At 42.1% G+C, this 15745-nt stretch overlaps 1 protein-coding gene across 1 annotated transcript in view; it reads left to right on the forward strand.

The window, feature by feature from the left end:
* The window catches only part of LOC147728953 (uncharacterized), a 291189-nt gene that overhangs the window by 155858 nt on the left and 119586 nt on the right, over positions 1-15745 (forward strand). The window contains exons 12-13 of the mRNA XM_086959204.1: positions 8014-8209; positions 11527-11663. Of these exons, the coding sequence (XP_086815330.1) occupies positions 8014-8209; positions 11527-11663 (333 nt within the window). The remainder of the gene's footprint in view (positions 1-8013; positions 8210-11526; positions 11664-15745) is intronic.

Raw genomic sequence — 15745 nt, forward strand, 5'->3', positions numbered from 1 at the left:
ATTGCTATTTGCTCAAGTTTTAATTTGTCATCAATGGCTGCTATGCATCTTTTATGGTCTTTTGACTGAAATAAGGATTACTTGACTGACTGAATCCAGACACCCCTACCGGGTATGTTCGCCTGCATACCAGCTAGCTCACAGTGCCACTAGAAACCCCTCTTACCAAGGAGAGAATAGTTATTGGCAACTATCGAACATGACAACTCTGTCTCATCAGGGATCATGGAAACAATGTATTACTTTCCGCTCAGTCACTCGTGCTCACTTTGTCTCAGAGAGATACACAGAATAAATGGTGGGAATGTTTTCAATAAGCATTTATTGAACTAGTGTCTTTCTAGTGTAAAATAGGTGTGCTGAAACAACCATTAGACAAAAACAGATTTAAATGATAATAAGCGCCAACAAAGTAAAAGGACAGTAGATTTCTACCATCGTGCTAAAACGATGAATACAGGCAGGTATAAAAAATACATGACAATAAAATGCATTCTCCTACGATGCGACCCTAGCTAGATGTACCGAAGTGTACCTAGCATGTATGTAGGTTTAAAGCCAAGAATCCCTGTAGGATAAAGTCAACCCCATTACCTGAAGTAAGAGACTGTGGGACCCCATCTTGGTCTTGAGATGGACACCCCGCGAGGGATGTCAGAACATAGCAAGCTGGAGTGTCTTCGTGCAGGAACCTCAGCGTCTTGCGTCAGTGTGTCAGCATGGAAGTCCTTTTTCTCCTCTCCTTGCCTCAGCAAAGATATGGTGTGTATATATACCCATAGTGGTACCCTCAGGGGTCATACCTTGCTATGTCATGTCGGACTTAGGATGACAGGAGGAATGACCCTTATACATAGTTATTTTGCAGGAGATGGTAGTCCTACTGAGTTTCCAAGAATTCCCATACACAATGGATAAAGTTAATTTTCAGGGAAAACCCCAGCTCCTGTAAGCAGTACCGTAACTAGGTAAAAGGTCAGTCACAAAGTACCGTTATGTAGTGTAATGATAGGGGAGAATATAGGTGAAAGGTTAGGTTGCTACCTAAGCCTATGTTGGAGTACCTATATGAAACATAACACAGTAGGTCTCTTAGCCTCTCTCTACCTCGTCACTTTTCCTCCTATTAGCAAATGACCTGTTTGCTTAATCTCCTTTAGTGTTAATTGTGCCAATCACCTCAATATCTTCTATCAGGTGATCTTTCCCTCTGAAGTCATGCTGGTAGATCACTTGAATGAAAGTGTTATGGTGATCTTGGTTGGATTTTTACCTGGTGTGTTCCTGTCACCTCCTCTTCTGTCCTCTGCCTCACTTAAATTTAAAAGGGAATGGATAATCTTTCATACAGGATGTCCTTAAGCATTCTTTCAACCATTTTTTTTGCTCTAGAGCTATACTACTAGAGCTAGCCCACGGCTTTCCCGTTGTAGTCTTTATCTCTGAACAAATAGTACCCCTGCCTTCTTGGGTCATTTCAGGTTCCTTGAAGAAAAAAGGTGGACTCTTGACCCAAATGTCCAGCCCTGCTAATCATTCAACTTGGAGTCTTACCTAATAATCACCCACAATCAAAAATATCTTAAAACATATCCAGGTATCAACAGGCAAAAGTACTGAAGTTGCCTGTCCGACCGTGGATTATCAGTGGAGGAATTTATTCTGTTGAATAAAAGAGAAAAAAGGCAATTTGGGAAATAGTTTCGTATTTGGGCTGGTTATAGAGGAAGTGTAGTATGGAAAGCCTAGTGGTGGAGTGGAAATGCAGGTTTCGAAGGTGGTTCTATATGAAACATACAGGAGTTAATTATAAATATGAGTGTGGGGACCTTAACATGAACATGACTCATTACTTTAGAATGTGGTGCCTCCTACACTTGAGGCAAGATGCGTTTTCATTACATTCTTGAAAATCCATCTTTTCCAAAAGACCTGCCAACAAGAGGTAAGCAGCTATTTCAATTCTTCATCTTCCTGCTACTCACAATTCTGTTTTCTGTGTCACACCTCTGCAGAGCCGACCAATCAGACGGCTAACTTACCTGCAGACTATAAATAGTGACCTAAGGGAGACCAATTTAGTTCACATTAGCATTGTCTAACCAGAATTCAGTAGCCTCAATAATAATGGCTAGATGGAGTAAGGTAGCAAAGTGAATGATGTTTATAGACAACAAAGCCCAAAGAAACATCTAGGGCCGGATGTAGGTAATCCCAGATTACCGATTCTTAAATACCGAATCATACCGATTCGGTATTTAAGAACTGGCAATCGGGATGTAGGTATTTTTACCGATTCAATTACCGAATCGGTAAGATTCGGTAATTACCGAATCGGTATTTACCGATTCGGTAATTGCCATTGATTCCTATGGGCTTTGAGGCCCACAGGAATCAATGTGAATTACCGAATTGGTAAACACCGATTCGGTAAAATTACTGAATTTACAAGGGGGGCAGGGTGTCACTTTGACACCCTGTTGCACCCCTGATTCTGGCTTGTGTGCAATGTGACACACATACATGCCCTTAGGGCATGTATGTATGCCACATGGCACCGGTGTACATGCACAGATGTGCATGCACACAGAAATTCATTATTTACCAACAAGTATTATTTGGTGGTAAATAGCGCATTCCTAAGGGCCTATGGCACTGTTTTCAGTGCCACCTACATCTGGATTTACAGAATCGGTAAATTTACTGATTCGGTATTTTACTAAATCGGTAAATATACGGAATCTGTAACTTACCGATTCTGTAAATTCAGACCCCCTACATCTCAATATCCTAATACCGGTCGGTAACGGCCGAAATCAGCCGTTACCGACCGGTATTTGGCGACCTACATCTGGCCCTTAGTCTCTTCTGCATGGGTCTGAGGAAGAAGGGACTCTCGGCATCAAGTACATCTATAAGGTTGGAAGCTCTAAGTCTGAGAGGCAGGAAAGAGAGATGGATTAAAACCGAGATCTTCCATTAGTGCAAAACAAGATGACGTCTTTCTTAACTGCTTTGAATTGTATAATGTTGTACCTTCTCTTTTGTCCCCTACCTCAATTAAATTTCAAAGGGAAGGGAAAGACTAGAATATGGTGATAATAGATCAAATCTACTGCTTTGATACAATGCTGTAAGAGCCAAAGTCTATGTCTTCGTCAGAATCGCTCATATAAATTTGGGTACATTCAGGAAAGGGTTAACAATGCATCTCTGAATCCCCACAATTTCTTGCGGAGGGGTGGGGTGACGATAGAGCCAGCCAAGGTGTAAAATACTGTGGAACATCAATCATAGGAGGATGATAGACACCTGAACCCAATGTCTTTCCTGCTGTGCTGAGACTGCTGAGTTCCTATGTATGGACCCACATCCAAAGCTCTTTGAGGTGGACATCAACGGTGTGCAATGCTGTACATAATCCAAATAAATAAACACAAAATATATTAAGTTACAGATCATTTCAGAGATATGTGAAATAATGAAAGGACCATACTCTGGAATGGTAATGGGAAACAAATTGACTGATCAGTGGGAACTGTTAAAGGGCAAAGAGCACAGGGGAGAGAGAGTGCATGGGCAATATGGGTATGAACATTGGTACTAGACAGTGGAGAGTCTTTTAGGTGATATTTAGGACGTTGTTGTTAATATGATGACCTACCTCTAGGAGAATAACATAATGTGTATTTTTACGGTGCAGGTTCACCCTTTAGTGATATTGGAGCTGAATATCATATGTTTATGTTACCCAACTCAATGGTACTCCTTTTATCCACCTCAGGAGTGTGAATGATTGCTAGAATTTGAGCCCAAGATCATGAGATCAAACACAGATTCACGGAGCAATGCAACAATCCACTGAGCCACCAGACTTAGATTGTTTAACAAACAGGGAAGTCCTCTGCTGGAGAAGAGGCAGATCTATCAAAATACATCTAATAAAATTACTAGAACACGGATGAGGAATAGGCTTACCTTGCCAATACGAAAGCCAACTCGAAAGTGTAGGCCTGTCTTTGGGCTTGTGGGCATAACATGTTGTTTGCATTCAGCTGAGCATCACTATCAGGTAGTTCTTGATACCAATTATTTGTTACATTTACATAATCCAAATATTGTGCTTCTGCTTTAACTCTAACTTCATACATTTTCTTTTCCTCAAACATAACTGTATGCTTATTTTCTTAATAGTTTTTCAACAATGTCAGTTTCTCAACAACCTTCCTCCATCGAATATATCTTCCACCTTTTGTGGGCCCTTGGGCCGTCATCTCTTCCTCACACTGAGTTCCCTCACACTCAAGCAGTCCATAGGACTTTTCTAGAGGTTGGAGGACCTCTGCCCTGCCCATAGTTCTTCCACAGACTCAGTTCACCTCTTTTTCTTCAAACCTGGTTACGGGGCTAGTGTTACTGGAACAGACATCTCGTTCTTCATTTGTTTTTCTCACCTATGCTCCTCTTACTGGAGATTCTGTTTTCTTTTGTGACCGTGCACCCCTGTTGTTGTTGTTCAGCCAATGCTCACGACAGTCAGTGTTTTCTTATAGGAAGATAAGAGCCTTTGCCTCAAGTTAGTGCCAGGGATCCTTGGCCAGCAGCATGTGAAACTCCCAGAGGTAAATCTGGCCCCTTATCTTTAATTTATGGTGCCAATCGTTTTACTCTTTTTTGATTATGGGCGACACATTTTCCTTTTTCCAGTTGTTAGGCTTCACATAATTCCTTTTCATGTGTGTATTGTTTTTTATGTAACGCAAAACTATTTCCTTCAAATCTCCGCTAATGTTTTTCTTAAACCACCTGTACTTCCCTAAGAGCACTAGAATATAGATCTGTGCATGCCTTATAAATTATCCAACGCCTTTCTCTAACAGTTTGTAACAAGTTGTCATGCCCAGCATATTTAAATGAGGAACTGAAAAATATATTAATTCTGTTTACTGCCTCTGAGAAAGTTTCTAGAGGCCTACCTTTTTTATCGATTAGAGGGCCATCTCTTTTTGTTTTGCTTCATTCAATGTATGTATTTGTAGAAACGTTCCGTTCTTGCTTTTACTTAGTTCACTACACTTAATGTATAATTTTGGATTTATTAATTTTCTGCCTGCGTTTAAAAATAGCACAAGTCGAATTATGGAGGAAAATAGAGACCACTTTTGGGGTCAAAGCGAAGAGGCATGGAGGACATGCGTGGAGCTGAGGAAGTACAAACAGGGCACTCGCATCACAAGAAAATGAGGGAAGGCATTGAAAGGGGTGGGTGTGATTAGGGTAGGGTTCAGGTGTATGGAGGGATGGGAATTGCAATGTCAAAGCACACCGAAGATACCCGTGTAAGAGGTACTGCATTTATTAAAATGTAAAATGCTAAATGAATAAGTGATTAGTATTGGGTTCACATCTTAACACCTACAATGTTGTGTAGGTCTTGTTTAGTAGGTGCAATCAGGAAGTTCTGTGGGAGTAGAAACTCAGCTGTGAATGGTGTTAAGTTTCTGTGGTAGCCTTGTAGTTGAGATATTGACTAAAATGCTGTGATTGGTTAAGAGGTGGGGTAGTGGCTGTGCTGTGTTTGGTTGGGAAGGCATCAACCAGAGTTGTTTTTTATATGTGAAATCAAGATAGGATTGTTTGTGAAATATTTAAGTTATCTTGCTCTGGTTGTTTGGTGCCAGAAAATAAATAACTTATATTAGCTGCTGCTGGAAGGTGATTGGAGAACGTTGCCTAATATGAGGTCCACCGGCCTTGCCATGATTTTTTAGCGTATTTCTTACTTTGGATCTACTTAACAGTGGATTGGCTCTAGAAGAAGTCCTGCCGGGGTATCCTTCTGCCGGCTGCTTATTTGTTTTACTTACTATGCTAAGGCGTCATTTAGTGGCAGCTGGTAGCTGCTAGTTATATACTTATGTCCTGTTTACAGCTCCTATTAGGGGCACATGCTGCAACCCCCGGACTGGTATATACACAGAACGGCTGATCATTGAGGTCAAAGGCTGTGTGATATAGCTTCTTGGGATGGCACTGGAGACCAAACGGAGCATAATGTCACTTTCTAAAGATGGCTTCAAGGGAATGGCCACATCTTGGCTATTTTAAGAAAGGTAAACTCCATGGACCTTATATCCTATTTTAGCCACCTAATCTTATTGACCTTTAAATTACATACAATGTAACCCCAAACATGTCAGCTCCCTGTCTGTTAGACTATAGTGATCGCCTATAACCAATTAGGGTGGAGAAGTTTCTGGGGCTATTGATATTGGCAGGGGGGTGAGACAGGGGTGCGTTTTAGCACCCCTGTTGTTCATTATCTATATTAACGGCCTAGCCAGAAGTCTTAAACAAGTTACCACTGATGTCCCGATAATCCTAGGGAAACCTCTACCAGTGCTTTTATACGCAGACGATGCGGTGCTAATGGCCCGCACACCAAATGCCCTCCGCTTATTAGTTCAAAGTTTTGTTCAATATATGGAGGGATTAGATCTGCGTGTAAATTTAAAAAAATCTTTATTATGTCATGTGGGCCCAGGAAACGGAAGCTCAACACAATACATGTAGGGACAGATAAACTCGAATCTGTTCCTACATTTCCTTACCTTGGACTGGTTTTCGCTGCGAACGGCTCGTGGAGTGGGCATTTGGCCCACGCCACGAGTAAGTTCTCGAAAGCCAGCAATTCAATTTTGAGCTTGCCTCGCCCTAAGAAAATAGGTGCCACAAGAGCTATTTAATTTTTTTTTTAAATTACAGTGCCTACCAGTAGCCTCATATGGAGCAGAGGTTTGGGGGTTGGGAAGTAGCCCATGCATTCAGCGGGAAGAAAGTCGTTTTTGCAGGAAAATACTGGGCGCCCCAATCTCATCCTCTGATTTTATCTGCCACAATGAACTAAATCTTCCGTTTGTTTGTGATTTTATCAGAGCCAGACCAGCATTATTATGGATTAGGGTTTGGAGGAACATTTCAGCCACCCTTACAAAAAATATTATAAAGGATTGTTTAAATTGTGACCATGGGATGGCAATTCCATGGCTCTCAGGAGTCTTCAAGACACTGAGCGCCGTGGACAGGGGTAATTTATTCTCCAACCCTACCAGGATTGAGCCTAAGGATAAAACTGAGGTTAAATATGCACTGTACTCACTTTACAAATCTGAACGGATGGAAAGAGAATCATCAAAATCAACTGTTGTAAAATATTTGGGAAATGAACTGTGTAGACAACCGCTCCCACTGTATCTTGCCCTACCTGTGACCAGCTGGGAGAGATCACTTTTGTTTCGCCTAAGAGTGGGTTCAGTGAAATTTTTGTTGTCATTTCCCTTGGGTTATCGACACAGCACAGAATACAATCCATGCCTGTGTGATGGTGTCAGTACACAGGATGATCTGCACTTTCTATTCTTCTGCAATTTTTACTTAAGATATATCAAATGGTTTTTAACTCCATATTTTACGAAACACAGACCCCTTTCTCTTGAGGAGTCTTATTTAATGTTGGTTTCCCTGGATTCAGATGAATTAATCTTTCGCACCAGCACCTTTCTGAGACTGATAACAAGAGTGCGTAAAACGATGGAAAATCCTTGATGTTTGCCTCATTAGAACTGTATTATATTTTAATTATGAATTTCTGTAATAATGTGTATGTAAATGATTTGTTCTTATCTGGTACTGTTATGAATTTTATGAAATTCGAATAAAGGTCTTTTGAACTTTTGAACTTGAACTACATACAATGTAACCCCAAACATGTCAGCTCCCTGTCTGTTAGACTATAGTGATCGCCTATAACCAATTAGAGTGTAGCTATTACATTTCTTCTCGGTGAGCCACACAACTTCAGCTTTTAATCTGAATTTAACTGTAAATTCATAAACGATATGTAATATATCTTATGTCTCATTATGTCATTACTTCCGACTTGCCTCCTCATTCCTTTCCATCATTGTCCTCCTTTCCAATTATTTGGGTCCCCATTTCTGGACCTCCACCTAGTCCCCAACTTTGTTTGCCAGCCCTACTCCTCTACCTTTCTCACCCTTCTCTGCTCCGCCTCCCGCCTCTCACTCTGGAGGAGACTCTCCAGATGAAGGATCGCAGGTTCTAGAGGAGGTCGACATCCTGGAGAAGAGCAGCCGGGTGACGTCCCCAGAACTGCTGGACCACCCACAGTATGACCGAGAGGAGACAGGTGAGGAGAAAACCTGGCGAAAGCCTAATGCGGATTCAGTTGACAATTTCATTACAGTTGACGACTTAATTCTCCATTTACTGAAGCCACTTTCCAGTGACTTAGCAAGTTGGACTCTGCACTCTCCTGTAGTATTTTCCTTGTGAAGTACGGTAGATAATTATTTGGGGGTTCATTTTACTGTGTATGCTCCAGTGACTGATATGTCTGCTTTCAGACCTATTCAAAATGTTTGATTTAAGGTAGCTATGCCCATGAAAGGGGTTCTCTAGCCAGCTTTCCCCTATTTTAGGATGCTCAGCAGTCCCATCATTGTTTCAGTAGTGCTTACAAACTCAAGCTACCACATGTACCCAGACAAGCCATCCCCAAAGCAAAATACAAGGTTAGCTTAACAATACAGGAACACAACATCTGTCCTATGGCCTTTACCTGTGTATAGGGAGTTTGTTGTCCAACCACAGCTTCTCTCATGATGCTCCATCTCACAAAACTAAAGTTTAAAATGTATTCAAGGATGCTCGGTCAGGTTGTACCCTCATTGGTCACATGGTTTCAATAGACTTTCCTCTCCATTGTTGAGAAGCCTGATGGGCACTGATGCACTTAGACGCTCCATGTACCAGATCATACTACACAGTACCCCAGAAACTCAAACATAAACAATTAGCAGGACATCAAAATACCTCACATTTACATCTAATCAAATCAAATCAAATCAGGAGTATTTATTGAGCGCAACATATCAACCGAAAGTCTCATGGCACTTTGCAGAGGCTCGAAAGTATGGTTCGACAGGAGCTGGTTAGGAGTAAAATAACCACGTTTTTAATTACTTTCGAAAACTATGTTGATCTGAGAACGCGCAAAAGTAAGGGTAATTTATTCCATAGGACTAGTGCAAGAAAAGAGAAAGATCTCCCTCCCATTCTCGTGGCCCGGATTTTGATCGGTGTTAAAAGAAATTTACTGCTAGATCTTAGAGTCCTGTGAGGGCGATACCAGATGAGTTTCTTTTTCCAGTATCTGGGGCCCTTGCCGTGTAGATTCTTGTGAGTTAGGCAGAGAATGTTAAAATGCAACCGTTTCCTGACAGGAAGCCAGTGAAGGAGTCTCAAGCAGAGGGCTGAAGGAGCTCTTGGAGGCAGATTCAACACCAGTCTAGCTGCAGTATTCTGCAGAACCTGAAGTCGTGTAAGAAGGTCTTCGTTTATTGAGGACAGCAAAGCATTGCCGTAATCCATATGGTTGATGATTAGGCCTTGGACTAGTGGCTTCCTGGCTTCCAACGGGAGCCATTTGAAAATTTTGCGTAGATTTCGCATAATGCCAAAACAGGAGCCAATTAGGTTGTTGACCTGGTCTTTCATAGACAAATGGTTGTCTATTTGGATACCCAAATTTCAAACTGATTGTTTTGGCACTGGGCAAAGTCCTAGAGATTGAGGCCACCAGTCATTTGACCAGTGTTCATGAGCTTTGCCAAAAAGGACTATTTCGGATTTTCCTCCATTTAATTGTAGATGATTTAGATTCATCCACTTGTCAATGTGGATCATGCAGTTTTGGAAAAGTAACTTGGTATCTGCTGGATCTGGGCCTAAGGTGATCAAGATCCGAGTATCATCGGCATATGACACTACATCAAAGCCGTAAGATCTGATCACCTTGGCCAGCGGAATTACGTAAAAATTAAAGAGCGTCGGGCTCAAAATAGAGCCTTGTGGCACTCCCATCTTTACCGGCCTGTTTTTAGAGACAATGTCATCGATCTGGATAGCCATAACTCGATCAGTTAGGCAGCTCCTCAACCATTTAAGGGCATTCCCTCAGACACCAATATCCCAGAGTCTTAAATCTAAAATACTGCGGTAGATGGTGTCGAAGGCAGCGGATAGGTCTAGTAGGAGGAGAATAGATGATAAGCCTCTGTCCAATGCTAGTCTGATGTTATCAGTGACTTCAACCAGTGCATTTTCAGTGCTGTGTGTAGCCCTAAAACCTGACTGGGATGGATCCAAAAGACCATTACTTTCCAGGTGAGCAACGAGCTGCTTATTGACCAATGACTCCAGCATCTTTCCAAAGTATGGTAGGAGCGAAATAGGGCGATAATTTATTGGGAGATTAGGATCAGCAGTGTTTTTTTACAAGATAGGCCTCACTCTAGCAACCTTCCATATCTTAGGAACCACTGCCTGTGATAATGAACGATTAAACAGATTGGTAAGATGATCCACAAGTACTGGTGCAATATTTGGAAGAAAACATGGTGGTATGGGGTCCACAGGTGAGCCTGATTTAATTTTCTCCATTGCTCCCAGCATGTCTTCCAGTTTACATGGGGAAAACTGTTCCAGAATGGGAGGGAAACTTCTGGAAGAGGAGAGATAACTTTGTAAGATGATTGTATTCACTTGGGATGGAAAGGAGCTATGAATATCTAAAGGGTTATTTTGTATACATGATCATACAAAACATTTAGTTATTCCAGTCTTCCTCACAGGATAAATAATTTGTCACTACTGTCCCAAGACCAGCAATCTCAACAGGTATAAGTGAGCAAGAAATCCTGTGGTCTTCTGTCATGGCAAAGCAATGTTAAAGAGAGTTATTCACTTATGCTATGCACTACCTTATTAAATCATTGGCAATATGTCAAACCATTTGATGCCCTAGAGTTTAGATGATTGTGATGAGAACTAATATTTTTATGGGTTTTTATATTGGGGCAGGATATTAGAGAGCTCTTCCTGGAGGGAGGCAGTAATACATTACAATTTGACAATTCATTTGCATGAACAAAACATATTCTGTGGAAATATAAGAAGGGATGACCAAAAGATGGATATCCACACTGTGTACCCAAATTTGAAAAGCTTCTGCTGCCGCTCACTATCAGAAGTGCTCCAAATGACAATTGTTTTTGTTCAATGTGGAACTTTGATAAAGTAGTGTTTACTACCTAAAATTCAGTGTTGATCATTGTATGATAAAAAATGACTAACTCCATTTTTTTGGCAGGATAAACTGATCCACATATGCTTATAGACACTTTAAAACACTTTCAAACTTACAGTCATATCTGTGGGTTAACAAGGCTTCTCCCACATATAGAGGAATACTGTAATAAGCAAAAGAATCAGCCCTGGGTTGATTGACGAAGGCACAGATTGGGGGGTCCCGAGTCTGTCCTTTCCCGCTGGGGCAAGCTAATGTTTACAAACTGCCTATTACTATACACCTTCCCTTATTTATTCAATCGCATCAACCCTGAATATTTTCTAGCTTTCTGTTTCTGTGTTGGTTAATTTTAGGAAATCCGAGTAGCCTAGGTGCATTTGGGGATTCAAACTCCACAGAACAAATAACCATCTCAGTCAAGAAGACACCAGTGGCTGGAATCCAATATTCTGATCTCCATGGAATCTCCACTGAGGATATCAGTGATAAGGTAATACCAAGAGGATAAAAGCAATTAAATTCCTTGCAAGTGGCAGAGCGGGGATATTTCTTGAGGTTTGAACTTGCTTTTCAACAAGACTCCCTATTTATAGTAACTAACGTGGCTGTCAATGACTATGATAAACTACTCAAATGTTATGACTTGAACAAAATTATAGGAATGAGTTTGCAACGGTTAAACTTACGTGTCATCCCTTTACTGGTGAAATCGTGCCAGTGATAATTATGGACAAATTCAGATTTGGCCTGATTTACCTTATGTTAAAACTGAGATTAAAGCAATGAAGAGCTTGAGCCAACATCACATTTGCTGATTGTATCATGGTATCAAAACTTCAAAGAAGATCTTCATGATTTTGGAGTACTGCTGTGGCAGAGAGTTCTTTGATTCAATAATTGGCAAAGACAGTCTAATAGAAGGTGAAGCCCAGATATTTTTCTGCCAGATTATGGCAGCAATGGTGTCATGTCTTTTAGGAAACTACCATCATATACATACCATTTACATACATTTTGTCCCATCCACACGACATAACGGTCTTACACAGGTGACCCTTTATCTAGTAGCTTACTTCTGTCTCTTCGACAACCAGGCTCTCAATACCCTATCTTAATCCCTGTATCTGACGCACATAAACATGTCTCCAGGCACCACAGATTTATTCTGTATAAGGGTCACCACTTTTTTTCATCCATGGCCAACAGCCAGCTGTGCATGATCATGTTTGTTTAGAAAATAATTAGCAGAGGATTAGCGAATGTTTTCAAAACATATCGATTCTAGAAAACCCTGGAGTGACCACTTTAGTATAAAAGACCCTCAATCCCATTTACAGAGAGAGAGAGAATTCCTTCCAGGCTGGACCGAGACTCTGCAGTCTGATCCTTCAAAAGTCAGAGACCTGACATCCCTTGCGGGGTGCCATCCTCGACGCAGAGACTGGGTCCTTCATTCAGAATCATCAGGTGAGGGGTTAGCACTTCCCTGTGGGTTTCTTGGCTCCATTAGGATATATCTTAGCACTCACATACACATGCTTTCCCTACATATCTAGGCTAGGTACATTTAGGTAGGCTACGCATTGTAGGAGTACGCCAATGCTATTGTTTTATATAATCTGCTTTTATTCATTTTATTAGCACTATGGTAGAAATGTATCTGCTATTTAAGATATTGGTGCTAGCGATCACATTTGTCTGATCCTGTCTTTTGATTGTCGCAGCAAATATGTTTCATTCTAGACTCACACTTGACCATTAAAGAATTATTGAAACCGTTCCAATCATCATTCTGTGTGTAGTCTGAGACCAAGTAAGCATGAGTGACTGAGCGAAAGATACTGTATTGTTTCCACTATACCTGAGGAATCAGGGTTGTTTTGTTCATTCGTTGCCAGAAACTACCTACACCGTTGTAGAATACAGGGGGGTGGTAGTGGCACTGTAAAGCTAGCTGGGTTAATGGCTGACTCGTCCTGTGGGGGTGTCCAGAGTCTGTCTGCACACCTAGCCCTCAGTTTAGGTCATCCAAAATGTACAGGTCATGAGGGATCCTAGGAACTACACAACAATGGCTTACACGCATATGCCCATAAGGATATGAGCAAACAGTAAGTATGCATAGGTTATACATTTATCAGGGAGCATGTATGCTGGACCATAGGAGCGCTCTCAGTACCTCTTTTTTCTTTTGATTCATAAGAATCTCAAACCAGAAATTCTTCTTCTTGATTTCGGGCTATGTATGAAGCCTTTAAGGTGGGCTTAACTGCCAGCTAATGACATGCTGCTACAATCCAGCCTATGCCGCACATGAGGTAATTCAGGACCAAGTGTATTTAGGCAGATATGTGGAGCATGGAAGTCCGGATGTAAGCACTGATGAGCAGATTCCTACCTTTTTATAATGACAATGTCATGTTGCTCTACAAGAAAGCAATGAGTGTAAAATATGAAATACTGAAAAGGCTATCACTTGGTAGTATGTTGCTACTCAATAAAAGGTGGACCAAAAGAGGAGAAGTTCTGTTGGACGTCTCTTGAATTACCAGTGGTTTACGTAGTGACAATTTTTTCCTGTGGAGTTGCAACTTAGATGGCCGCTTAACCTTAAAAGTTTAAACTTTGGTTCCTGTGACATGTACTGAGCATTTTCCAGAAATGTGTTTTCATCTGGGTGCATGGCACGTAGGTGTTGCAGAGGCTGAGGATCAGCAGAATGTGTACTGGACCCCAAACTATCTCCACATCACCACACTCCTCTTCTGCATATTTCTTGAATGCATCCCTGGGTAAAATCAAGAAAAGAGTCTCATCGTGTTGTACTATTGTAAAGCTCAAGAGATACAACTGCTTCCAAGGTACTCAACTCCCATCATGTCCGTGGAAGGAGTAACAGTCAGGTCACTTCACAGGCAACTTAAGCTGCATTGAGAAGGAAAACGCTTTTGACGCTATTGAGCTTCATCACAGCCCTAGTGAGATCTGAAGTATCTCTTTTGCGTGAAACACGTTCTCCTCCCCGGATTCGTTTGTGCTAGTGATTTCAGCTGGTGCGCCTGCATTCGTTTTTGGACATCAGACTTTGATCCAAATCCAGGGAGAAAAAAGGCAGAAAATAGGGAAGGAAGGAAGATGAGAAAACGTTGGTCTTCTCCAGTTACCTTTTTTTTTTTTACTAATTGAACACTGAATGACTTTTAATATGTAGATTACTCGTAGGGCACAAATCCTATAAAAAAAGTGGAGGGACTGACAATATGCAAATGACCTCATGACGTCACGTGCTGAACGTGTCCCGTATATGAATATTACACCGGGACACGTACAGCATATTTCTGTGGGGCCCAGCTTCTTGGCAAGGGGGACGGCGCCCACCCTGTGAAATGAGTGGGGGGCGGGGGGGGGGGCGCCGTGTACCTGCGTGTACCCCCGACTCGAGCCCTGATTACTCTTTGACACACACAAGCCAGAAACACACTCATATTTTATTTGTTTTTGCCTCCAATTTTGACTATACATTTAGAGAGTTCAGGAATATTTATTGACCAGGTTTTCTTTGTAGATAATGGTGAGTGCTTTCAGAAGCACTTATTAGAAAAATATTCTTCACTTCAACTCTTCCCCTGGGCTTCCTTTCTGAAAACAGCTAGAACCATCTGCCTGACTTAAGCATCATTGCTGCTCTTCGTGAAAGCACACTTTGATGGGTTTCCTCATGCCATGCCTGGCTTGGTGTAATTTATCGATTACATTCCGTTGAAACAGTTGGAAGCCCTCTGTTTTCTTTTAAGGGCTTTTATAGGGTTTCAAGCAGTTACAGTGCCATTTCTCAGTACTCCATGGCCATTACAGTACTTATTGTGAATAGGCTGGCAGGTTGGAATCATTCTCCAGTTGTTCACAGCATCTGCCCAGCACCGAGCTGGGAGAAAAACATACATATGAGTGCAACACGTATGTGGGTGGAACAGAAACATAGGAAACACAACACCAATAGTTCAACTGTGACAGACTCTGTTGTATAGATGGTTGCCCCCAATGATGACAGGACACAGTTATGGGAGGTTGCGCCTTTTTAGGTTTTGCCTGGCGAAAGATGCGCTCTGCGCATCTTTTTCGCGCAGGCGAAAACCTAATGAGAATAATACGGGAGACAGGAACGGCCCCCGTCTTTCATTGGCTAGCTCCATAAATGGAGGCTAGCCATTGGAAGACGGGCCTGTCCGTCAATGCCGGACCAGATTCGGGGGCGTTCCCGAGTATTTTTGGCTTTTGGCGACGTCACGCTACGTCAGCCAAAAGCCCTCGGGAACGCCCCCGAATCTGGTCCGGCATTGAGCCGACACCCGCCTTCCTGGCCTTCTCGGTTTCTTCCCTCAGCCACGTCGGAGTTGCTCCCACTGTCACTCACACCCCGGCCTCCTCCTTCTCAGCGCCCCCACCCCTCCACTACACTCCCCTTCCCTCCCCTCCACTCCTCTTCACACCCACTCACTCCCCTCTCCCCTCCTCCGAATTCCGCCGCCGCTCCCTCCTCCACGCAGCCGATTCTACCCCTTCCCGCCCCCT

This window comes from Lissotriton vulgaris, chromosome 2_2 (genome assembly GCF_964263255.1).
Source record: "Lissotriton vulgaris chromosome 2_2, aLisVul1.2, whole genome shotgun sequence".
Classification (NCBI taxonomy): Eukaryota; Metazoa; Chordata; class Amphibia; order Caudata; family Salamandridae; genus Lissotriton; species Lissotriton vulgaris.